The 24,800-nt window shown below is 38.0% G+C and overlaps 1 protein-coding gene across 1 annotated transcript in view; it reads left to right on the top strand.

The window, feature by feature from the left end:
* The window catches only part of LOC138758058 (uncharacterized), a 196,186-nt gene that overhangs the window by 42,723 nt on the left and 128,663 nt on the right, over positions 1–24,800 (top strand). The window contains exons 2-4 of the mRNA XM_069926427.1: positions 3,797–4,001; positions 6,650–6,707; positions 24,093–24,190. Of these exons, the coding sequence (XP_069782528.1) occupies positions 6,651–6,707; positions 24,093–24,190 (155 nt within the window). The 5' untranslated portion in view covers positions 3,797–4,001; position 6,650. The remainder of the gene's footprint in view (positions 1–3,796; positions 4,002–6,649; positions 6,708–24,092; positions 24,191–24,800) is intronic.

Genomic DNA, 24,800 nt, shown 5'->3' with positions numbered 1-24,800 from the left:
TCGTGTAGGATGTGGGGATTCATGGAATCTAATGGTTTCCCTGATGATTACACCTGCAGGGAGTGCAGCCAGCTCCAGCTCCTGAAATACCATATTAAGAAACCTGAGATGGAGTTGGATGAACTGAGGATCATATAGGAGGCTGCAAAAGTCATAGATAAGACTTTTGAGCAGTGATTACACCCAGAGTGCAGGAATCAGCTAATAGGTGGGTGAATACTGAGATAGATAAGGGGAGAAAGAAATCGGTGCAGGGTTGCCCTGTGGCCATTCCCCTTAGCATCAAGTACACTCCTTTGGATACTGCTGAGGGGGATGACATATTTTGGGAAGGCAGCAGCCAGATCAGTAGCATTGTGGTTGGCTCTAAGCCTTAGAAGGGAAGAGTGAAGTCACATAGAGCATAATCATAGGGGACTTGATAGTCAGGGGAACTGATAGGAGATTCTGTAGCCAAAAAGAGACTCCAGGATAGTATGTTGCCTTCTGGGTGCTTGGGTCCAGATGTCTCAGAGTGGTTGCAGAATATTCATAAAGGGGAGGGTGAGCAGCCAGAGGTCATGGTATATATTGGTACTAATTACATTGGCAGGAATGGGGTAGAGGTTCTGCAAAGTAAATTTAGGGAATTAAGAAGGGGGCTGAAAAGCAGGACCTCCGAAGTGGTAATATCTGGATTACTCCTGGTGCCACGAGCTGGTGAAGGCCAGAATAGTGTTACATAGTTCTGTGTTGTGTATTGGCCTATGTGTTGTGTGGAATTATGTTAAAAAAGTGACAGTTTGCCTCAGAGAGCCAAGGTGAAGATGGACTGCTGAGAGAGTGGGAGACAGACTGAGCAAGTGCAGTAAAATGATCTAAAAATTTCTATACTTGGATGATAAACCACCACTGGGGGTGCTGTGGAGTGGAAGAAGGCCCAGAGTATGAGTCATGGTCTGAAGGACAGTTTAGAATGTTGGGATTTCAAAAAGGATGAACATTCCGAAGGCAGCCAGAAGGATCCGGACCAAGCCTCTCTGCAAGCAACGCAAGAAGACCACTTTGAATTTTGTGCTCTCTCTCTCTCGCTATCAAAGATATTTTGGCTTCAGTTTACCAAACAAACTGAATTTTGTTTATGATCTTTGCTTCAGTTGAAATCAAAGTTTTGTGAGTCTTGTGTGTTTTGTGTCTAAGTTTTTCTGTGGTCTGGTTGGAAGTGTAGCTTAGACTTTGATTACACATGTTATTTTTAGGCTGGGGAATTTATTAGTTTTACATTGTTATAGAAATTTGCATAGTAATCAGTGGGCATTGTTATAAAGGCAGGATTTTGAATTAAAGTTTGAAGGTGAATTTTTTTTAATGAAGTAATTGTTCATCTTTAACCCTGTGTGATATGCCTTCTTTGAGGTTGCTGTTTTGGTCTTGTAACAATCGGAAGATAGTGGAAAATGATGCAGTGGGAAGGGTTTCAATTTCTTGTATTATTTGAACATTTTCTGGGGAAGGGGTGATCTGTACAAGTGGGATGGATGGCACTTGAACTGCAGGGGAACCAATACACTGGCAGAGAGGTTTGCTATTCTGTTGAGTTGTGGAGTTAAAGTAGATTCTTGCCGGGGGTGGTGGGAACCAAAGTGAAGGGTCTTATGGTGCACAAGTAGAAACAATTGGTAGAGATTTCATGTGGAGGGAGAGGCAGGTAGTGAAAAATTGTAGCCATTGGAATTAATTATCATGCAACAGGGATACAGAGTCAATATAGGTGACAAATGTAAGGATAAAAGTTTTATATTTAAATGCACACAGCATAAATAAAGTGAATGACCTTGTTGTGCAGCTATAAATTGGCAGATATGATGTTGTGACCACCACTGGGTTATAGCTAAAGGAGATGTATTGAAAGGATAAGCAGGAAAGAGGAGAGGGTGGCATGGTTCTGTTGGTAAGGAACAATATTAAATCATTAGAAGGAGGGAACATGGGATCAGAAGATATCGAATCATTGTGGATTGAGTTAAGGCATGGCAAAGATATAAGACCTTGTTGGCAGTTATATACAGTCCTCCAAACAGTAGCTGGAATGTAGACAACAAATTACAACAGCAAATTGAAAAGGAGTTATTAACATTGAAATTTCACATCTAAAAATACAAAGTACATATGTTAAAATTCAAAAAGATACATTACAATTAAATCATATAATTTCATCCAAGGTATTCTACATTATGATCAAACAGATTATTTTGTATTAATATATAGAAAAAAGGAAAATCTACACCAACTACCAAGAAAGCTGTTTGGACAAAAAAAAGATAGAATTCTTATCAGTGATAAATGACCTCATTAATCAGCACTTCTACCTACATAACAAATCAAAGATTATAAAAGTAATTCAAAGAGAGTCTCCACAGTGTTTGAAAATTTACATTCAAATCGGAAATTGAGCATCGCCTTTTCTCTAAATGTAAACATGACATTACTTCACATAACCATTGATTATGATTAGGAGAATGATTAGGCGGGGTAATGTCCCTCCATCTGAGCAACACTGCCCGCCTAGCCAGAAGAAAATAAAAGCTAGTACATCTAGCTCTGATGTCATTAAAGTTGTGTCACTCTCTCCAACAATATGAAATAAAACAGCTAGGGGATTTTATCTAGTTTAAAATTAACTTTAAAAAGTGCAGAGAAAGTTTGAAATACTTTATTCCAATATTTCTCAAGACTCTGGGATGTCCAGAACATATGAATTAATGAAGCATCTCTATTGTTGCATTTATCACAATGAGGAGATACACCACATAAAAATGAGATAGTTTGACTTTGGACATGTGAGCTCTATGGACTACTTTAAATTGTAGGACAGAGTGGTGGGCTCACAAAGAAGAGGTATTAACCTAGTTTTTTCTGGAATTGAAAGCTGTAGGTCCTGTTCCCAGGCTTTTAAATTTTTTTTTACCTGAGGGATCCTCTGTGGAATTTTAACATGCAAGTAGATTTGGAAGTACAGGTTGGGACTGGATCTCAAAAGAAAGAATTCGTAGAACGCCTATGAGATGGCTTTTCAGAGCAGCTTGTTGATGAACCCTTTAGAGCAGGGGTGTCAAACTCAAATTCACGGAGGGCCAAAATTAAAAACTCGGACTAAGTCGAGGGCCGAACTAAATATTTATTGAAAATTTTCAACAACATCTGCATGTTTTCTCTTCTTTCAACATATGTAATGTTAAACTTTAGGATATAACTTTAGGAGGATAATGTTACAGGTCAGGAGTAGGTAGCTCAAGTTCACCCTTTGCTTGACCTGAGGGAAACATATTTGGTCCCTGTGGAGATGTAGTCAGCATTCACAGGCTGTGTCCATTTTGGCCTGCATCAGGACTCAGCATTTCCTGCTCACTCCTCAGGCTCTAGGCCTCTATTCACCCTCGACCCACCATCCCTCTACCTGACCAGTCCTTTACCCAACCTCTACTCACCCCTCACTCCACTCGCTCTGCCTCTACCCACCCCATCCTATACACACCCCTCTACTGCCTCTCCCCTCAACCTGTTCCTCCCTCTACCCATCTCTCACCCTCTAATCACCCCTTCCCTACTCGCCCTGCCCCTCCCCTTTTACCTCTTCCCTATCCACCCCTCCTTCTACTCATCCCTCCCTCTAACTGCCCCTCGCACCACCATAACTTCCCCTGCCCATTACTCATCACCTACACCCTCTGCCCACCCCTGCTTACCCACCCACTCAGGCCCAGCGCGCTGCCGATCAGCCTTTGCGGACAGCCACCATCTCTCTCTTCACATGCAGGGCTGAACCAGCCGTCCCTGGGGTCCGCGCGGGTGCAAGCGCTGAAGGCCGTGGCATCTGGGAGAAGTGCGCTCACGCTGTGGAAGGGCCGTCCGGTGCCAGTCGCGCGGGGCTCGCGCTGCCCGGGGGCCGTGCGCAGCCTGCCATGCCCGTCGCGCCGACAGGAAATCACAGGCGCTCGCCCATCCGCCGCACCGCTTGACAGGTGGGAGAAGTGACTGGTTGTGCGGGGAGCCTTCCAACTGGCTTGCCGGCTGATGACATCGACAAACTTCTCGTGTTAATTTCTCGTGTTACAATGGGGAAGGATGTGCAATGAAGGGGGAGGATGGTGGGGGTGACATGACCAAAAAACAGCATCGGCTCTCGCTGCAGGGCGGGCCACCTCTAATACATTTTTGAAATGATCTTGCAGGCCAAATATAATTTGGCCAAATTTGCCCCGCGGGCCAGAGTTTGACGTGTGTGCTTTAGAGGATCGGCTGTACTGGATTGGGTGTTGTGTAATTCATCAGAGGTAATTGGAGATCTTAGGGTAAAGAAACCACTGGAGGCAGTGATCACAATATAATTGAGTTCAATTTGAGACTTGCAAAGAGAATAGAAAGTCAGATGTGTCAGTATTTCAGTGGAGTAAAGGGAATTACAATGGTATGAGAAAGGATCTGGCCAAAGTAGATTGGAAGGATGGAAGAGCAGCAATGGATGGAGCTTTTTGCAAGAAATGAGGAAGGTGCAGGTTAGATACATATCAAAAAAGAGGAAACATTCAAATAGAAAAAATATTACAACTGTGGCTGCCAAGGTAAAAACAAAAGAAAGAGCATATAAAAATAAATAGGACGATAGAGGATCGGGTAGTTTTAAAAAAAAACACAGAAGGCAACTAAAAACACATAAGGAGGGAAAATATGAAAGTAGGCTAGCAAATAATATTGAAGTGTATACAAAAAGCTTCTTCAAGTATATAAAGAGAAAAAGGGAGGTGAGAGTAGATATAGGACCACTAGAAAATAACACTGGAGAAACAATAATGGGAGACGAGGATATGGCAGTGGAGCTAAATAAATATTTTGCACCAGTCTTCCCTGTCGGAGATCCAAGTGTATTTGGGAAGGGAAATGAGTGCAGTTACTATTTCACAGAGAAAGTACTCAGAAAGCTGAATGGTTTAAGGATAGATAAGTTTCCTGGACCAGATGGATTGCAGCCTTAGATTCTGAAAGAAGTAGCTGTAGAGATTATGGGGGCATTGGCAATGATCTTTCAGGAATCAATGATTCTGGCATGGTCCTGGAGGTCTGGAACATTGCAAACATCACAATGATTATGTCCCAAATTAAATGTTCCTGAATACTTGCCATTTAGAAAGGAAAAAACAATGGAAAAGGAGGCAGGATAGGAGGGCTGGTTATTGGGAGAGGCAGTAGGATAGTAGTTACAATAATAAAAGGCAGCATGGTGAACGTAGCAGTTAGAACAATGCTATTGCAGTGCCGGAAACCTGGGTTCAGATTTGGTGCTGTCTGTAAGGAGTTTGTGTGCTCTCCCATGTTCCACAAGCAAATGGGGTGAGTAGGTTAATTGGTCACATGGGTTTATTTGAGCAGTGCGGGCTCATGGGCTTGAAGGCCATGTTACCGTGCTGTATCTACAGATTAAAACAAAATTAAATTAAGTCAGCAAGTGAGAAATGAACATGGCCACAAAGAACAAGGTTTTGGATCAATAACATGAGGGATATATAATAAGAAATAATAAAGGCACTGATCGTGTAGATTACAAGCTCCACACTAGCTGCAAACAGTTAAACAGATAATGATAATAACACTAATGAATATAATTTTCATATTGTACAGAGAAATCAACTGGCAAAGCTAGTTTGAAGATTGAGTTCATAACGTGTATTTAGAACAGTTTTTTTCAGGCAGAATATTATGGAACCAAGCTGAAAATAATTTTAGATCTTGTGTAAGAGGCAGAATTAATTATTATCCTTAATTTAAGGAATCCTCTGGTCAAACAAGATCACCAAATTATAATATTTCATGTGTAGTTCAAGGACACAATTCAATTGGAAACTGGAATCTGGAACTTTAATAAAGCCAATTATATCGGTTTGTAGGCTCAAGAAGATTCAGAAAATAGGTAGAAAAGTTTTTCAGTAAACAATGATGGACATTTTAAGAAAAAGTTCTCGAATTTTACATTCCATATAGAAATAAAATTACACAAGAAATTCAGAAGGTTATAATATTGCAAAATTACATTCTAAGAGAACTGGCAGAGCTACAGGAATAACAGTTCTAACTGAAATTGATATTTTAAAATTGGATTATGACAGTAATCTTTTCTAATTAAATGAAAAAGATTGTATTAAAATTATGTGTTGGTCCTTGAAAGACTGAGATAGATCAAATATTTTGTATCCATCTTCTCTGCATAGATGCAAAAATAAAGGCGAGGCAACAATAAAGGAAAAGTGAAAAGCAAGGTAGTTAATATTACTGAAGTTTTACCAGGTAATGTGACGTCCTCTTGAGTAAGCAGCTAATTGACAGGAATGTTTGATCTGGATCCGTTCAACACAACATAACCTACAAAATAACCCTAAATATTTAACATCAATTTTACAATCTGGCTGAATAGGAAAAACACAGAGAAAGTAAATTATGCAAATTATTCTTGTTTATATGTTGATCACATGAACCATTAAATACTGACCATTCAATTCTACTTCTTGGGGTTTCTAGAGGTGAAAAAAATTATCCATATTTCAGAATTTAGCTGTGAGTTCAACACTGAACATAAATTGTGTTGTTAAATCAATTGAAAGTTATTTTTGCATTTCAGCATGAATAGAAAAATGAATGCAACAGATTTAAAATTAAATGCTCTTCTAAGGTCTCGGGTAAGAAATAAATATTTTACTTCTACTGTATATAAGATGTGAAATATTTTTATCCTGTAGATTAATACATTTGTAGATCAGTACCACACAGGTAACCACCAAGGTCACTGCACTACCTCTTTCATAGATTCCCACTCCCTGTTTTACCTGTATTTCTGCAGTTTATTTCTCTTGGGAATTTGTATATTTTGCTACTGAATGCATCTGTTGAATCTTGATTTATTATCTGGTGTGTTCCAAATTTGTTGCATAGAAATGTTTTATTTTCTTAACTCCTCTGGTTTTGTTGACTTTAACATTGTTTTTTCCTGTTTATTGACCGATTGGCTACCAGAAACAATCTTTCTTCGTCTAAAACATTGCATTACATTCCCAAATGGCCTTTTTTCTTTAAGGGGAGCATGGCATAACATCTTCAATAAGTGAAAATGAAGAAAATCTGTAAATGGTGAAAATTTGAATTAAATATGGAAAATGTTTACCAACCTCAGCAGATCATACAACATTTGCAGAAAGAGTTATTGCATCAGGCTGAAGACTATCCAAATATTCTGATGATGTTCCACCTGAAATGTCAAAGAACATTTATGGAAGATTGTGTAGCTACAGTGCCTATTAAAGAAAGAAAATGGTTGAAATACTCAGCAAGCCAGGTAGCTTCTGTGGAGAGAGAAACAGAGTTAAAATTTTAGGTTTATGGCTTTTCATCAGAAGTGTTGCATCTGAAGGAAACCATTGCAGATATTCTCTTCTGTACCTGCTACAAACCCTTCGTATCCTTCAGAAAGAATGTTGAATTGAATAGCATTTCCCAGTTTGGCTAAATATTTGATTGGACTGCAATGTTTATTGTTACACGTACCAAGATGCAGTGAAAAGCTTTGTTTTGTGTGCTGCATAATCTTAGGGCCTTTATATTCTGAACATTTGTTTCTAACCCCAGGATTCCCACCTGCAGAGCCAACAACTTTTTTTCTGTCTACAAAGGCATTCGTGCATATTTTCCCAGGTCCCTTATTCCATATGTCCTCTTCAAAATTCTTTCATTTAACATGTGTTGCTTCTCTTTTTGTTTTATAATGATATGTTGTTACACACTTTCTGTGCTGTATCGGATCAGTCCAAGGCCCCTTGAAGTCTATCATTTTCTTCTTCACATTTTTTGAAAAGGCATGTGTTCATAGTTATTCAACCTCTGTGTTATCTCATCAAAACACACATTGTTTTCAATACATCTGAGTTTTCCTTTGCTTTTTTTAGTTCATTTGTTTCCATGTAGCTGTTAACTTTCTCTGCTTTTATTGCTTCAAATTGTTTCCATACTATTGAAGTTAAACTGACTAGTGTATGACTGCCAATTTTACCCTTTGGACCCTTTCTCAAATGTTATGCATATTGCTGAATTGGGCATTAAGTACATAATGAATAGAAAAGTGCTGAGAGCTACTTGGCAGATTGAGGGAGAACCACTGGCAAACTATGACACTGGTGCATTCGCAGTCTGAACTGCTCTGCCTTCATACAGATGTGTGGAGATTAGTGATGCACTCGAGGTCATGGCTGTCTGCATTTGACCTTGGATTCATTGTTGAATCTGAAATTTTTAATTACATTAATTTTATTTCTCTTCCTAGAGAAGTAGCTTGAACAGTTGAGTATATCAGCCTTTTCTGTTTTTTATTGTAGATTCATTGCATATGTAGTTTTTTAAAAATTTTGTGCTCCATAGGTTGCTGAATTAGGAATCCATATTCTGCATATCTGGCCCCTCAGGTTTACAATAGCGTAGCTGGTCCACATAATTTAGATCCAATAATTCGAGCGTGTCAGTGGCCTACACTTAAAAAGCAGGTTAGGGAATTTTTGTTGCTTTTTTCCTGATTTAACTGTATATTTATGTTTTATTGTAATTATCAGTAGTTTAATGTGTTTTATTATAATTGAAACTTTCAAATTTTGTAATTTTATGTTTTTTTTTCCTGTTTCCAAATCTCTCAGACCATCAGACACATTTGGGAAGAGTGAACAAACTTTGCGATAGTGTGTCTGTTAGAGCTTGAGGGGAAATTCATAGGCAGGGCTCAGTTATGCTGTCTTAGTCAGTTTTACCCTTTATACCTTTTTCTGAGCAATATACTGTATTTCTGAAATGTTAATGCTTATTGTGGATTTGTCATTAAGCACTTTGTGGATAGAAATTTGCTGAAACCAATCTGGCAGATCCAGGCAGAGCCATAGACTAACTGGTCAAACTTTTCTGCCTCCTCCATAAACACACTTCCCACAGTAGCCATGGCAGCAAGGCCTCTTGAGGTTATCAGGTCACACAACCATAAAATATTGGTGTTGCCTCAAGGCTAGTGCTGAAGAAGGTGACGTGGATACTTAGAAGCATGCACTAGTAACATTGTACATGGAATTTCATCCTTCATTAGTAGCTCCTTTTCCACTGGCACATTGTCCCAGGAATTAACGGGGAATTAACTGGTTAAGGGTCCAGTGGAAAAGAAAAACAATCAGTATGATGGCATCAAATGACGTCAAATCACACTGGGGATTGACGGTCTCCACCCCTACTCATATCCCCAGCATTAGCTGATGCCGGTGTGCTGATTAAACCAGTGTAAAAAAAAGTACAACTTCCATCTATTCCTTTCCATTTGAAAGTAGACTCTCTGATCTCCGGGAAGAAGTTGTGTTCAGTGGAAAAGCAGTCTGTGCCGGTTAAAGGTGGCCCAGTGGAAACACAATAAGTGGCTTCTTATCCCGGGACACTGCATGGCCAATTCACTGGGATGCCAATGGAAAAAGGGCTAGTGAATGCTTGGCACACTTCACCTACATAAAATTCAATTCCATTGATGGAATTCATTTCTCGACAGCAGAATATACAATATTATATGTAGACTTAGATAAACACTCATACTCTGAAGTGTTAATGGTAAAAACTTAACAGCTGCCTTGGAATTATGTTTGAAGTTGATAATGCTATTGAACTGTATTGTAACTGGTGCAATGCCAATTTAACATGCCCTAAATTAAACCAATGTGGGACTACCTGTTTCGCATTGCCTCTCACCTAATAATGTCTAATGAAATTGCATTGTAATATTTGTAGCTCTATGGAGCAGAAATGACAAAATCATGGGATTATAGACTGGTAACAACACTGAAGGAGGCCATTCAGATCCTCAATTTGATGCAAGCTCTCTGCACGAAGCATGTAATTAGCCCCATATTCTGCCTTTTCTCCATTGCCCTATATTTTTTTAATTTACTTTTCAAGTTCTGATCCAATTCTATTTTAGGAGCCATGAATGAATCTGCATCTCTGACTCTGGAAATCTATTCCAGATGTTAACCACTCATTGTATAAAATTGTTTTTCTCAAGTTGCTTTTGTTCTTTTGTCACTCATCTTAAACCTCTGGCTATACTTCTGCCAATGGGAATAGTTTCTCACCATCTCTTCTTTATGAGATATTCTCTTGTCAGTTGACATTTTGAATAACTCTGTCACATCTCTCAGCCTTATCTAGGGAGAATAATCCCAGCATTTCCATATTTTCTCTGTAATATAAATTTCTTTAGAATATATTGTTGTTTCTTGTTTTTCCTACCAAAATGTGTATCTCTTCACTTTCCTGTCTCCTTCAAATTTTTCACTATCCTTCTTACTATTCACTTCACTTTTTAAGCTTTCAAGTTTTGTTTCAAATTAAATTTTAAAATTGCCCAGTACTTCCGACTCTAAGTTATTAATATATGCAAAGTTGCAAAGCAGCATACTGTTTTTAAAAAAAAATTTGGGTTGTTTGATGAAATCTTCAATTGAAGTACAAAGTCAACCAATGGATCTGCAAACTTATCAGCGTTCATTGCACTGAGTAATAATGTGAGCTGTCTTCTATCACAAATTGTACATCAGAAAGCAAATCATTGCATTGAAAGCCGATGAATTATTTAAACTTAATTTACGTCACATGAGCTATTCTTTAAATAATGAAAAATTGGAAACAGAGAATAAATTCAATAGATGGGACCAAGTTATTATGGATACCATATTTCAAGTTTGTCTTGTTCAAGTTTCAGATTTCTAGTTTTCTTTATGTAATTGGCCTTTTAAAATGATTTAGGTTCCTTATAATTTTATGACTTCTGCCATTAAATCTATTCACAGGAAGAACTATTCCTTTACAATTGTAAGTGGGGTGGGGGTGGAGGAAGGTTAAAAGGGAAGAGTCTCTTTAGCTTTAATTAAAGCCATACTGAGCACAGTTGAAAATGAGGTAGTCAGTAAAATAAACTTAATTCCGAATAATTCAATTGAAATTTCACCTCAGAACAATTCAATATGTAAAGTATGTTCTAGTCAAATTGTCAACAAGCTGTTATAATTTCAAAGGTTTATGCACTTACATTGGCTAATGCCCTGTAGACAATAGATGACATTGTCAGCAGGGATAATCATCTGTCCTGTAATTGCTTACCTTTTACAGAGTGTATATCAGGCTGTTGCATATTAAACTAATATTAGTGATCCCAGAGGAAGTTATTCAGGGTAACGATATGTTCTAGGTAATGAAACATTGCCACCTCACATTTTTGAGAGAGAAAGAAATAAAAAGAACTTACGGATGACAGTATATTATTGTTACATATTTATAAGTGAAGGAATAGTAAATTATGAACTGCAGTTTTGACCTATAGCATGTTTTAAAGGATAGTTGTACAATGGCTGCCCGATGTGATTGAATATACCTACTGCTTACATTGGAACTATATGTTCCACTCAGATGTTCATTTTAATTTGTTTATTCGCGTTAATGAGATGTTGGTTTTGCTCCTGGTAAACAAATGGTTAGGAGGCAGATAATAATAATTCATTCTACATTTTGAGAGGGAAAAGCTGAAATTGGATATGTTGGTATTACAGTTGAATAAAGGTAACTTCAGAGGCATGAGGGATGAGCTGGCAGGGATGATGTCAAGCAGGAATGGCAGGAGTTTCTGCAAATAATTCAGAAGATAGGGGATTGATCCATCACAAAGAAGAAGGATTCTAAATGGAGAGTGAGGCAACCATGGTTTACACAGCATAAAAGCAAAGGAGAAAGCACTGCTGCCAAAATTACCAGGAAGCCAGAGGATCAGATAGGCAGCTAAAACAAAATGAAAGAAGAAAAGATTAAATGTGAAGTTATACTAGCCAATAATGTAAAAAAGACACCAAAAGTTTTTTTCAGATATATAAAGAGTAGAAGAGAGGCAAGAGTGGACATTGGTCTGCTGGAAAATGATGCTGGAGAAGTGGTAATGGGGAACAAAGAAATGGCAGATGAACTGAATAGGCATTTGTCAACTTTCTTCACTGTGGAAGACATCAGGGACATGCCAGAGGTTTGAGAGAATCAGGCAGCAGAAATGAGTGCAGGGGCTGGAGGTGGATGAGTGAGCTGGACCAGATGGAGTACACCTCTTGCTTGACAAATCTGTTGTAATTCTTTGCCTATACTGCATATTTGTTCTTCAAAGGAGAGTCAATGGATGTTGTTTACTTGGATTTTCAGAAGGCCTTTGACAAAGTTCTGCACACGAAGCTGCTAAACAAGATAGATTAGAGGAAAGATACTGGCATGGATAACAAATTGGCTGACAAGCAAAAGGCAAAGAATAGGAATAAATGGGGCCTTTTCTTGCTGGCTTTTGGTGACTAGTATTTTCTTCAGGTATCGGTGCAGGGTCAGCTTCTTTTTATGTAATGTATTAATGATTTAGATGACAGAATTGATGGCTTTGTAGCCATGTTTGCAGGGAATCTGCAGATGTGCTTGGACAGATTGTGATAATGGGCAAAGAAGTGGCAGGTGGAATATAGTGTAGATAAGTGTATGATCATACACATTGGTAGAAGGAATAAAATGTTTTCTAAATGGGGTGAATTCAGAAAGTGGAGGTCCAAAGAGATTTGGGATTCCTCCTTGTGCAGAATTCTCTAAAGGTTAACTTGCAGGTTCATTTGGAGGCAAGGAAGGCAAATGAAATATTGTATTAGCATTCATTTCATGAGGACTAGGCATAAAAACTGCGACTTTATAAGGCATTAGTCAGACCACATTTGTGAGCCATTTAGGCTCTATCTATGGATGAACTGACATTGGAGAAGGTCCAGAGAAGGTTTTCAGGAATAATCCCAATATGAAAGGATTAATGTACATTTGATGGTTCTGGGTCTGTACTTACAGTAGCTTGGGAGAGAGGGGTGCAGAAATCTCATTGAAACATAATGAATATGGGAATGGGAAGGGCTGTATTGAGTGGATGTTGAGAACGTGGTGGAAGAATCTAGGACCAGAAGGAACAACTCAGAACAAAATTATCTAATTTTGGAGCAGAGATGAAGAGAAAATTCTTCAGCCAGAGGATGGTGTACCTGTGGAATTTGTTGCCACAGGCAGCTATAGAGGCCAAGTCATTGGGTGTATTTAAAGAAGAAGTTGATCTTGATTAATTAAGGTGTCAACGTTGTGGGAAAAGGCAGGAGAATGGATTGAGAGGAAAATTACACCACCAATTATTCAAATAGCAGTGCAGACTTAATGGGCCAAATTGCCGCTCACACATCATATAGTCTTGTGTGAGGGATCAACCGGCTATATGACTGGAAGTGAGAAATAAGAAGGGAATGATTGCATTGATGGGATTGTACTTTGGACCCCCAATCATCAGCAGGATTTAGAGGAGCAAATATGTGGAGAAGTTGCAGAAAGATGCAAGAATAAAAAGGTTGTAATAGGAGCAAATTTTAACTCTCTAAATTTTGATCAAGACCTGCCATAGTGCTAAGGGCTTGGACAGGGTGAAATTTGCGATGTGTTAAGGGAAGTTTTCTCAAGGAACATGTAAATAATCTGAGTAGAGAAAGGGCAACACCTGACCTCCACTTGGAAAATAAGGTAGGGCAAGTGACTGAGGTGGGGAGCATTTTGGGACTAGTGGCCCTCATTCTATTAGTTTTAAAAGAGTATAGGAAAAGTAAAGTGATAAAATGGGGCAAGGCTAATTTTAATGGCATTAGACAGGAACTTGCAGAGGTTGATGTGGAAAAGCTGTTGGCATTCTTGCCAGTGGGAGGTTTTAAAAAGTAATATGGGAGAGTTCAGGTCAGCATGTTAGAGTGAAGGATAAGGCTGGCAGAATGAGAGAACTCTGGATAATGAGATATTGAAACTGGTCAAGAGAAAGAAGGCATATCTAAGATTTACAACAAGTAGCTGGGATCAAGTGAATTTCTGGAAGAGTATGGGGAATGTAAGAGTATAATCAAGAAGAAAATCAGGATGGCAAAAGGGGACGTGAGATAACTTTGGCAGATGGGTTAAGGGAGAATCCTAAGAGATGCTACAAGTATATTAAGGGCAAAAGGGTAACTCATTAGTGTTCAAGCATTGGCACGGCCTTAAACAAACATTTCTCATCTATATATACTGTAGGGAAATATATAAAAGCTGAAAAACTCAGGGAAATGATGTTGTGAAGAGAATCCACATTATGGAAGAGGAGATGCTGGAAGTCTTCAAATGCATAATGTTAGATAAATCCTCAGGAATGTATCCTAGGACATTGTGGAAATCCAGGGAAGAAGTTGAGGTGGTCCTGGTAGCAACTGATGAAGTGCTGAAGACAGGGAGGGTGGCTAATGTTGTATCTTTATTTATGAAAGGTTGCAAGGACAGTCAGGGACTTGCTGTCCGCTGAGGTAAATGTCAATGCTGGGTAAGTTACTGGAAGTGATTCTTAGTGACACGATCGATGTACTTTTGGAATGGAAAAGACTGATTAGGGAAAGTCAGCATAATTTTGTGCATGGGAAATTGTGTTTAATGAATTTGATTGAGTTTTTTTGAAGAGATGACCAAGAAAAGTGATGAGGGCAGAATGATAGATGTTGTCTGTATGGATTTTAGTCAGACTTTTGACAAGGTACTGCAAGGTAGGCTGATCTGGAAAACAATATCATATAGGATCCAGGGTGAGCAATTGTATGCAGAATTGGCTTGGCATTAGGAAGCAGTGGGTGGCAGAGAAAGATTATTTTCTTATTCGAGGACCTCGACCAGTGCCACAAGGATTGGTGCTAGTTCCACTGCTGTTTGTCATTTATATTAATAATTTGAATGAGAATGGCATTCTTTGTAAGTTTAAGGTGACACTAAAAATTGTTGTATGGTGACCATTGAAGAAGAATATCTATGACTACAGTGGGATCTTGATCAATTGGGTAAAACTGTTGAGGAATGGCATTATGTTTAACCAAGGAAGGGCATACACAGTGCCTGGTTAGGTTTTGGAGAGTTTTGAGGAACAGAGAAACCATTGGATACAGGTACATATATCCCTGAAAGAAATAGTTTGACATACTTGCCTTCATCAATTTAAGCATCATTTAACAGTTGTACAAGACATTGCTAAGACCACATTTGGAGTATTGTTTGAAGTATTGTCTGGCTGTTCTGATAGAGGAAGGATGTCATTAAGCCAAGGAGGGTATAGAAAAGATTCACAGAGATGTTCCTGGCACTGGAGGGACTTGAGCTATGAGGAGAGATAGTAAAGGCTTGGCCTTTTTTCCCTTGGTTTATAGATATATATTTGATCATGAGGGGCATAGATAAGTGTAACGAGCCCAGAGGACCCCAAAACCCAGCAGCAATAGATATTCACCAAGGTCAATGGTTACTTAAACGAAAGTTGCTTTTAATCATCTTTAAACATGAAAACAGGATCACGCTGTAACTTATCACTATTAAGTTAACTAATCTAATTTATCCCCCTTCTAATTCTTTTTTTTTTCGAAACTTTATTTATTAATTTTAACATATAAAGAAAGTAAGTAATTCACGTACAGAAAAAATACAAAATAAAGTAATACAAGTACAAAGTAACATAGTTAATACAATACCAATCTCGGCATCTCCCCCTAACAACTAAAAACTAAGCCTAAAAAAAAACTATTTTTAACCCCTAAACCCCCCCCCTCTCCACCCCCACGATAAAGAAGAATTAATAGTATTAGTATAATTAAAAAATAAAAAATATATATCTTAAAAAAAGATCGATATATAAAAAATATTAATTAAGTATTAATTATTAATCCAAAAATTTTTTATTATATAAGAATATATATGAAAAAACAAAAACAAAAAGAACTTAAGTGAAAAAAAACAACTAATAATAAAAAACTAAAAAAAAGAAAAAAAGAAAGAAGAAAAAAGAAAACATATATATAGAAAAAATATATAATTAAAAAAAAGTTTTTTTTAAAGAAAAAAAATGATTAATTCAAACTTATTTAAATTGTATATAATCAATAAATGGGGTCGACTTTAACTCATAAAAAGACATCTTATCTTGTATAGAAAAAGATATTCTTTCCATAACCAAACAAAACTTCATCTCTGAATACCACCTATCTAAAGACAATACATTTCTATTCTTCCAAATAATCGCTATACATTTTTTGGCCATTGCCAGCGCTAAGTAAATAAAAGAGATCTGGTAATTATCTAATTCTAAATCAATCAATGGTTGCATATTCCCTAATAAAAAATATCAGGGTCTAATACAATATGAAGATTATATAGATTATTAAATACAGATTGAATACCTTTCCAAAATTGTTGTAACCGATCACACAACCAAACAACATGTAAAAAAGTACCAGAAACCTGATCACAACAAAAACAAAGATCTGACTTACTAAAACCAAATTTTTAAAATTTTTCGGGTGTTAAATATAATTGATGTATAAAACTATAATTAATCATCGCCAATCTAGCATTAATCAATTTTGGTAGTCAGTATTAACATTAATTCCCAAATATTTAATTTGTTTCGTCTACTTCAAATTCGTAATATTTCTAAATATTGAATAATCATCTTTACTAATTGATAAAATTTCACTTTTAGTCCAATTAACCTTATAACCAGATAATTGACCATAAATCTCTAAGGAATCTTGAAGTGCTGGCAGAGAAACATCAGGATCCACCAAATACAGCAAAACGTCATCCGCAAATAAATTTATTTTATAATCTTCATTCAAGACTCTCATACCTTTGATACTATCATTCTGACGTATTAATTGTGCTAGAGGTTCAATAACTAAAGCAAACAAGGCGGGTGATAATGGACATCCTTGTTTAGTAGATCTTGTTAAATTAAAGGATTCTGAAAGCAAACCATTAGTAACAACTCTAGCTTCCCCTTCTAATTCTAAGCGCATATGTATGTAATGTATGTGTAAGTTTAGAAAAGTTATTTCATTCACAGTCCAATCTCCCTTCTCATTCCTCCAAGTTCACTGGTTGCAGACAATTCTTATACTGTCCACAGAATTTAACATTTATTCAGTTCACCAGGCTTTGGTGCTTGAAAGGTAAAGGGTTACCGCTCAGGAAGGTTCTTGTTGGTTTTCAGAGAGATATTTGTTGTTCATTGGACATCAACAACTGATTCCTTCAGATCAGCCACTTCAGTGTCTTGCCGAAAAAACTTGCTCCATCAGTGTTTTCCAGATGATAACCTCTTTCTTTTAGGTCACCATAGAGTTTCTTTTTGTTTCTCTTATTTCAAGTGAAACATTAGGCAGCCAGTCCTCTCCTCTTGCATGAACCACAAGGGCTTTGACCAGGCTGAACTAAACAGTCACAACCCGTCTTCTTAATGGGGTTTTCCCACAAGATTGCCAGCTTGTCCTGTTCCAGTCCCAGTTGCTGCTGCTGACTGTAAAACTGCAGAACTGAATTCTCTCTACCTGAGAGAAACATCTGTTTTACTCTCTCTGTCTCAAAAATCACACAACCCTCTTAGAATAGCAAGTTGTACTCTAGACAGCCTATATACACTATGTACATTGGTGATAGATCTGTACTATCACAGGCTCCGATGAGTTCTTTCATCTGTTGCTTTTTTTGTAAACAACAATCAATTAGTGAAGTCTCTTGGGAACTCTCTAAAGCTTTTGCAAAGGCTCTTGGAGCTAGCCTGTCTAGTATGAGCAGAGCACCAGTATTTTAAATAAGATCTATTTTAAAGTTGAGAGGGGACTTGATAGAGGTGTTTAAGATTTTAAAAGGGACAGACAGAGTAAACGTGGATAGGCTTTTTCAATTAAGAGTGGGGGAGATTCAAACTAGAGGGCATGGTTTAAGATTGAAGGGGGAAAATTATAAGAGGAACATGAGGGGAAATTTCTTTATGCAAAGGGTGGTAGGGATGTGGAATGAACTTCCGACAGACGTGGTTGAGGCGGAATCATTGGTTACATTTAAGGAAAGACTGGATAGTTACATGGATAGGAGAGGACTGGAGGGGTATGGACCGGGTGCTGGTCAGTGGGACTAGGAGGGTGGGGATTTGTTACGACATAGACTAGTAGGGCCGAACTGGCCTGTTCTGTGCTGTAAGTGGTTTTATGGTTATATGGTTTGTATGTGACCTACATTAAAAAATTTGCCTCAATTTATCTCCAAGAACATATTTATAATCTGTCACATCATAAATTGATCCATTCTAATCAGCCACATCAGTGTCATCAGTGTTTTCCAGATGATAACCTCTTTCTTTCAGGTCACCACAGAGTTCCTTTTGTTTTTCTTATTTCAAGTGAAACATTAGGCAGCCAGTCCTCTCCTCTTGCATGAACCACAAGGGCTTTGACCAGGCTGAACTAAGTAGTCACAACCCATCTTCCAAAAATGGTTTTTCCACAAGCTTGCCAGCTTGTCCTGTTCCAGTCCCAGCTGCTGCTGCTGACTGTAACACTGCAGAACTGAATTTGCTCTCTCTCTCTCTCTCTCTCTCTCTCTCTCTCTCTCTCTCTCTCTCTCTCTCTCTCTCTCTCTCTCAGAGAAAAGCCTATTTTACTCCCTCTCTGCTTGCAAGAAACCACACAACCCTTTTAGAACAGCAAACAGCACTGCCAGACAGCCTGCAGCTTTGAACCTATTCCTCCAAGTTCTTTCGCATGTTGCTTTTCAAAACAACAATCTATTAAGTCTCGTGTGCACTCTCCAAAGCTTTTGCAAAGGCTCTTGGAGCCGGCCTGTCTAGCTTGAGCAGAGCTCTAGTATTTTAAATGAGATCAGTTTTGAAGTATTTGTATGCGACCTACCCTAAAAAACCTGCCCCAATTTATCTCCCAAAAACATATCTGTCACATAAGGCAAATAGTCACAGTCTATTCTGAAGGGTTGGGGAGTCTAAAACTAGGGGGAATAGATTTAATGTGAGAAAGAAAAGATTAAAAATGAATTTGACTGGCAACTTTTTCATATAGACGGTTGTGGGTATGGGATTAGAGCATTCAAAATCATTGGAAAGTTAGATGAACTGGAAAAGTTAGAGGAATATGGGGCGAGCTCAGAAAGGTAACATGGTCAGCATTGATGAGTTGGGGTTCTGTGCTGCATAACTCAATGATTGTATGATTCTATAACTCACCTTAGATTCCATGTGTCTTAACCTTTTGGATCATCCAACCATCAGGAGAGAGAGAGAGAGAGAGAGAGAGAGAGCAAATTCAGTTCTGCAGTGTTACAGTCAGCAGCAGCAGCTGGGACTGGAACAGGACAAGCTGGCAAGCTTGTGGAAAACCCCATTTGGAAGACGGGTTGTGAGTTCTTCGTTCAGCCTGGTCAAAGCCCTTGTGGTCCATACAAGAGGAGAGGACTGTCAGCCTAATGTTTCACTTGAAATAAGAAAAACAAAAGGAACTCTGTGGTGACCTGAAAGAAAGAGGTTATCATCTGGAAAACACTGATGGGGCAAGTGTGGCTGATTAGAATGGATCAGTTCATGTTGTGACATTATAAATATGTTCTTGGAGATAAATTGAGGCAAATCTTTTAATGTAGGTAACATACAAACCATATAACCATATAACGACTTGTCAAATGCCTTTCTAAAGTTCATAGACAACAACTACCACCCTTCGTTTATCCATCTTCTTACTTGCCTCATCAAAAAACTCCATTAAATTAGTGAGACAGGATTTCCCCATACACAAACCCATACTTACTATTCCAGATCATTAACTACAGTTTCTAAGGAATGAAAAATAAATTACTGCTTGAAATTTTCATTAACATTTTATGAAGCTTTTTTAGGCACCTCACTAAATTGAAGTTGCTATATCAATCAAGTTATTGCTGTTCACATAATAGTTAATGGAATCTTGAATCTTCTATCTGCCAAATAATTAATTGCAGGAGTTCCTCAGATTGTCCAGTTCCTGATTAGGAAATCTGATTTTATGCAAATTCTTCCATGCAATTTTAAAACTTTTTAAAGCCAGTAATGATAATAATAAAGTTTTTCATGGTATTCATTAATGTCTGGATGCAGTATATATTTTATTAGTTTAATTCTGCATATTGTTAGAGTGATTATTCAGTGAAATGATAGAATTATAGCAAATGTGGTTCTCAACCTTTTTTTGGTCAAAGGCCTACCTTTTGGTCCGGCCTAACATGCCATGGCCCACTGGTGGCAATGACTGAGAAATACTTTCAAATCAAAAGCAGTTCTGTAAGAAATACATCTTTGTCTAATTTAAAGTATTTATTTAATATTTTTAAAGATTAAATATGGAAACACGCTGTGGCCCACCAGTGGCCATGACCCACTGGTTGGTAAAGTAATAAGACATTGGTGACTGTAGAAAACACATTTCTGACTTATATGGAAATAAGTCAGATAAATTACAAACATTTCTCATGAATGGAATCATTTACCCCTTTTACACAAGATTCCACTAAAATGGTATGTCACTTACCCCTTTTATATAAGATCCCAATAAAATGGCATGTCAACAATCTGTGTTTAAAGCCAATTCGGGTCGGATCGGAGCTTTCACACTGAGCCAGGAAAAGCCGGTTCAGTGTGACCTTTTTCATAGGGACCAGGCATCCCAGTACAAAAGGAGGCGGGATCTACAGCATAACAGTGTTGGTGACCTGGGAAGGTGGGTAATCCTTTTACATTGGCTCTAATACTATCTACCCTGGAGGGTAAGTACTGGGATGAAAATGAGACCCCCCCATTCTAGCTAAAAGGTAGTTAATTACTGTCTTTCAAGGGCAGTGTAAAAGGGGCTCGAGTAACCTGGTCATCGGCTGAAATTCCATTTTGTATTATATTCCAGCAGATGCCAGTTTGAGTAAAGCTAATTAAGCATTTCCATTTTATGTTATACATTGAAATGTAGTTTTATTGCAGGCTTTTAAATACTTTTCAATAGTGCTAAAACCACGATAGAGCATGAAGGAAGAGTAACACTGCTTGTATTTGTCATGGGCCTTAGTAAATCCAATCAAATTCTTGAAAAATAATATGCATAAAACAAATAACATTAAATGTTAAGACAAATCTGCTTAATGTAAATTTGAAAAAAAAAGTTCATTTTTCAAAATGTAGAATGTTAAATCAATGGCCTGAATGATATAATTTGAGTTGATTTTAATGTATAGAATAGACTTTCCATGCAAAATCCAGGTACATTAATGTAAACTGATGAATAATTGTTGACTTTTGTACTTTAGATGAAGTCTGTAATATAATCTGGAGAGATCAACTCTTTCTATTTACATTGAAGAATGATGACATGCGCCATGCCTCATTTGCATACCTTGCTTTGGTATAGCAAAAATGTTCTGTCATCAAGCATATGCTAAAATACATAAAAACTAAAAACAATAACCTTTTGGAAAAAAAATTAGTGTCCAGGCTAATCATAGATTCTTAATTTGTTAAACTCAATTTTTTTTATTACCTAAATGACATTGTACAATTCATGCTTTTGTTGTACAAGTTAACGCTGAAGTTTCATAATTCAAACTTATAAAAACATTAGGACGGATTGGCTTAAAAGACATAGATGGAGCAGCATAGTTTTGCAGCTTGTAGAGCTGCTGACTCCAAGGACAAGTGACCTGAGTTTGATCCTGATCTTGGGTGCTTTTTGTGTGGAATTTGCACATTCTCCCTACAACAGTGTGGTTTTCTCTGAGTGCTTTTGTTTCCTCCCACATCCAAAGACATGTTGGTAGATTAGTTGGAAAGTGTAAATTCCCCTAATGTGTAGTTAGGTAGTAGAATCGGGTGGCGGGGAGGAGCGTGCGCAGCGGAGGTTGATAGAACGAATGGAGAATAAAGTGCACAATATTGGGTTAGTACAAATCAGAGATGGATGGTTGGTTCAGCTTAGTGGACCAGGGAACCTGTTTCCATACTGTATTAGTCTAAATTATTAACTCTTCCGGTATTAGGCTGCCTTCAGGGCACCAACTCTGGATTTTTCCTCAGAGTTTATTTCCAAAGCCTTTCCTGTGACCAGGCATAGCCACAAGGCAGTGGAGGTTTGAAATTGGAGTTTTCCTTCTCCTAGATAAGTTACCACCCATGGTTAACGAGCCCCATCTGCTTGGAGCAACTGGTTTCAAGGCACCAGTGGCCTGCCTTTGCCCCTTCTCCTGTCAGTGAGAACAGCTCCACTGGGCATAAGAACTAGGCCACATGTGAAGGCCAGGATTTGGACTTGGTTGTCAGAGGCTGATTGAGTCGCATGCCAAGAAAAGCATTTGTGTAGCAGTGGGAGCTTGTCCCCACTACCACCCTTTGGCTATGACAATCTTTAGGCATACTAAAATATAATATATAAAATAAAGATAAAAATCACAGAAGCCAGCAAGAATATATAGACTTTATCAAAGATTGCATCTGGTTTTCCCAAGTAGGAGCATTGAAAATAGTATGACTCTGACCCACTAACTCTTTGTGATTTTAAAGTTGCATTCTACTCTTGTTCTGATCTCACTTCTGCTGGCTGATATAATACTCAGCAATCTTTCAATTAGGCACTTTGAATTTCAAGATAATTGTTCGGATTTAACCTGGGGTTTATAGTAATTTATAGAAATAATCAGACTGGTGATTATGGTATGCATTTCAGGATTCTTGCACTTGCCCCCACCTCTACTATCCTATGACAGTGTATGTTCCACAGTAGAGCCTGTAGTATGTAATGGTTCAGGATCAGCTTAATAGCACAAGTTTCGAGATGTGCAGTTAACTATGAGTTCAACTGCTTTCAGGTCATAACCACAACTCCCTTTTTTAATTTGGGTATTGGTTTGTCTGTTACTATTTTATGTACCTTTAGATTCATCTTTTGTTCCTTTACCAACATCCCTTTCTGTCTTCTCCTAGTTCTTTTCATCTACTGTCCTTCCCTTTCTATGCTTATGTATTTCAATAAACATTCTTTAACAGTTTATATAGTTTTGATGAAATAAACAGAACTTGCATCATTTCTATCTTCATGGATGCTCTCTATCTCTGTATAAGTTATATTGGTTTATTGTGTTTTCTATCTAGCGGTGTTATGAAAAAAGTTAAAGCATAAATTCAGCAATGGTTCCTGAAGGGATTCATGCCCTAATTTCGGACAGTTCAGAAAATTACCCTAATGATGCATGAACTTTATACAAACATACATATTTATAAACATATACATTTAGAAACAGAGGTAAACCACTAATCTGCCCCATCATTTAATAGGATACTGGATGAACTGATTGAAACCTCAAGTCCAATTTTCAATTGATATGCAGTAAAACTTCATCACCTAGCTTCACTGATTCACTGGTGTCCATCACCTAGCTTCACTGATTCACTGATGTCCATCTACTAGCTTCACTGATTCACTGGTGTCCATCACCTAGCTTCACTGGTGTCCATCTACTAGGTTCACTGGTGTCCATCTAGTGGCTTCACTGGTGTCCGTCTACTAGCTTCGCTGGTGTCCGTCTACTAGCTTCGCTGGTGTCCGTCTACTAGCTTCGCTGGTGTCCATCTACTAGCTTTGCTGGTGTCCGTCTACTAGCTTCGCTGGTGTCCGTCTACTAGCTTCGCTGGTGTCCGTCTACTAGCTTCGCTGGTGTCCATCTACTAGCTTCGCTGGTGTCCGTCTACTAGCTTCGCTGGTGTCCGTCTACTAGCTTCGCTGGTGTCCGTCTACTAGCTTCGCTGGTGTCCGTCTACTAGCTTCGCTTGTGTCCATCTACTTCTGCTTTCAAATATACAGATTCAGCTCTACTATAATTTGAAAAGAATGTTCAAAAAGTAATTGACACAGAGGAGAAATAATTGTTTTGTTTCATCTCTTTCATAAATGAGTGGCATCTTACTTTTAAAGATGTACCATTTTGTTTGAATCAACATTGTGATCAAATGTACATGAAGAAATATTTAATGATAAGGTCCTGCAATTTAATTATATAATTAGAAATGGATGGGATATCTGATAATCAACTATATTTTTCAGATGATGGAAGCCCTAGAATTTCGGAACCTTGTTACTAAAGTAAACCGTTTTTTCTATGATCACAAATTGTATGAGTTGATGAAAAAAAAATGCAGCAGGTACAAATGTTCAATTTATTGCTTTTTTTTCTTGACTATCCAAATAAGCTTTCCTATATTGCAGAATATGTTTATCATTTAAATCAAATTTAGGATATTTACTTAATAATTAGATAGAAATTGGATTTCTGATTGCTCAAGTTGGATAAAACAAAAATAAACATCATATACCATTTTGGATACTGTTGGGGCATAACCTATCAGAGACAAGCCACTGTGATCAGGTCTCTGGCACAGAGTTTGGTCCTTTGGCTAAGAAAGGGAGGGAGGAGAAGAGGCGAACTGTAATAATAGGGGATTCCATAGTTAGGGGGACAGATAAAGGTCCTGTGGAAGAGATTGAGTATCCCGGATCATATGTTGCCTCCCTGGTGCCAGGGTCCAAGATATCTCAGATCAAAAGCTGTGTTTATAGTAAGGACACCTCGCATCACCCCACATCACCTCGAATCACCGTGCATTTTTGGACTACCTGAACTGTTTCGACTGAGCGATGAATACGTGGTGATGCGGGGCGATGCAAGGAATGCGGGGTGATGCAGGGCGATGCGAGGTGACCAGGAAGTCCGATGAGCAATTGAAAACCGCGGGTGAAAAATCGTGACTTCCG

Source organism: Narcine bancroftii, chromosome 3, assembly GCF_036971445.1.
Source record: "Narcine bancroftii isolate sNarBan1 chromosome 3, sNarBan1.hap1, whole genome shotgun sequence".
NCBI classification, from domain to species: Eukaryota; Metazoa; Chordata; class Chondrichthyes; order Torpediniformes; family Narcinidae; genus Narcine; species Narcine bancroftii.
The sequence above is the reverse complement of the archived record's forward strand: the minus strand, read 5'-3'. Positions and strand labels throughout refer to the sequence as shown.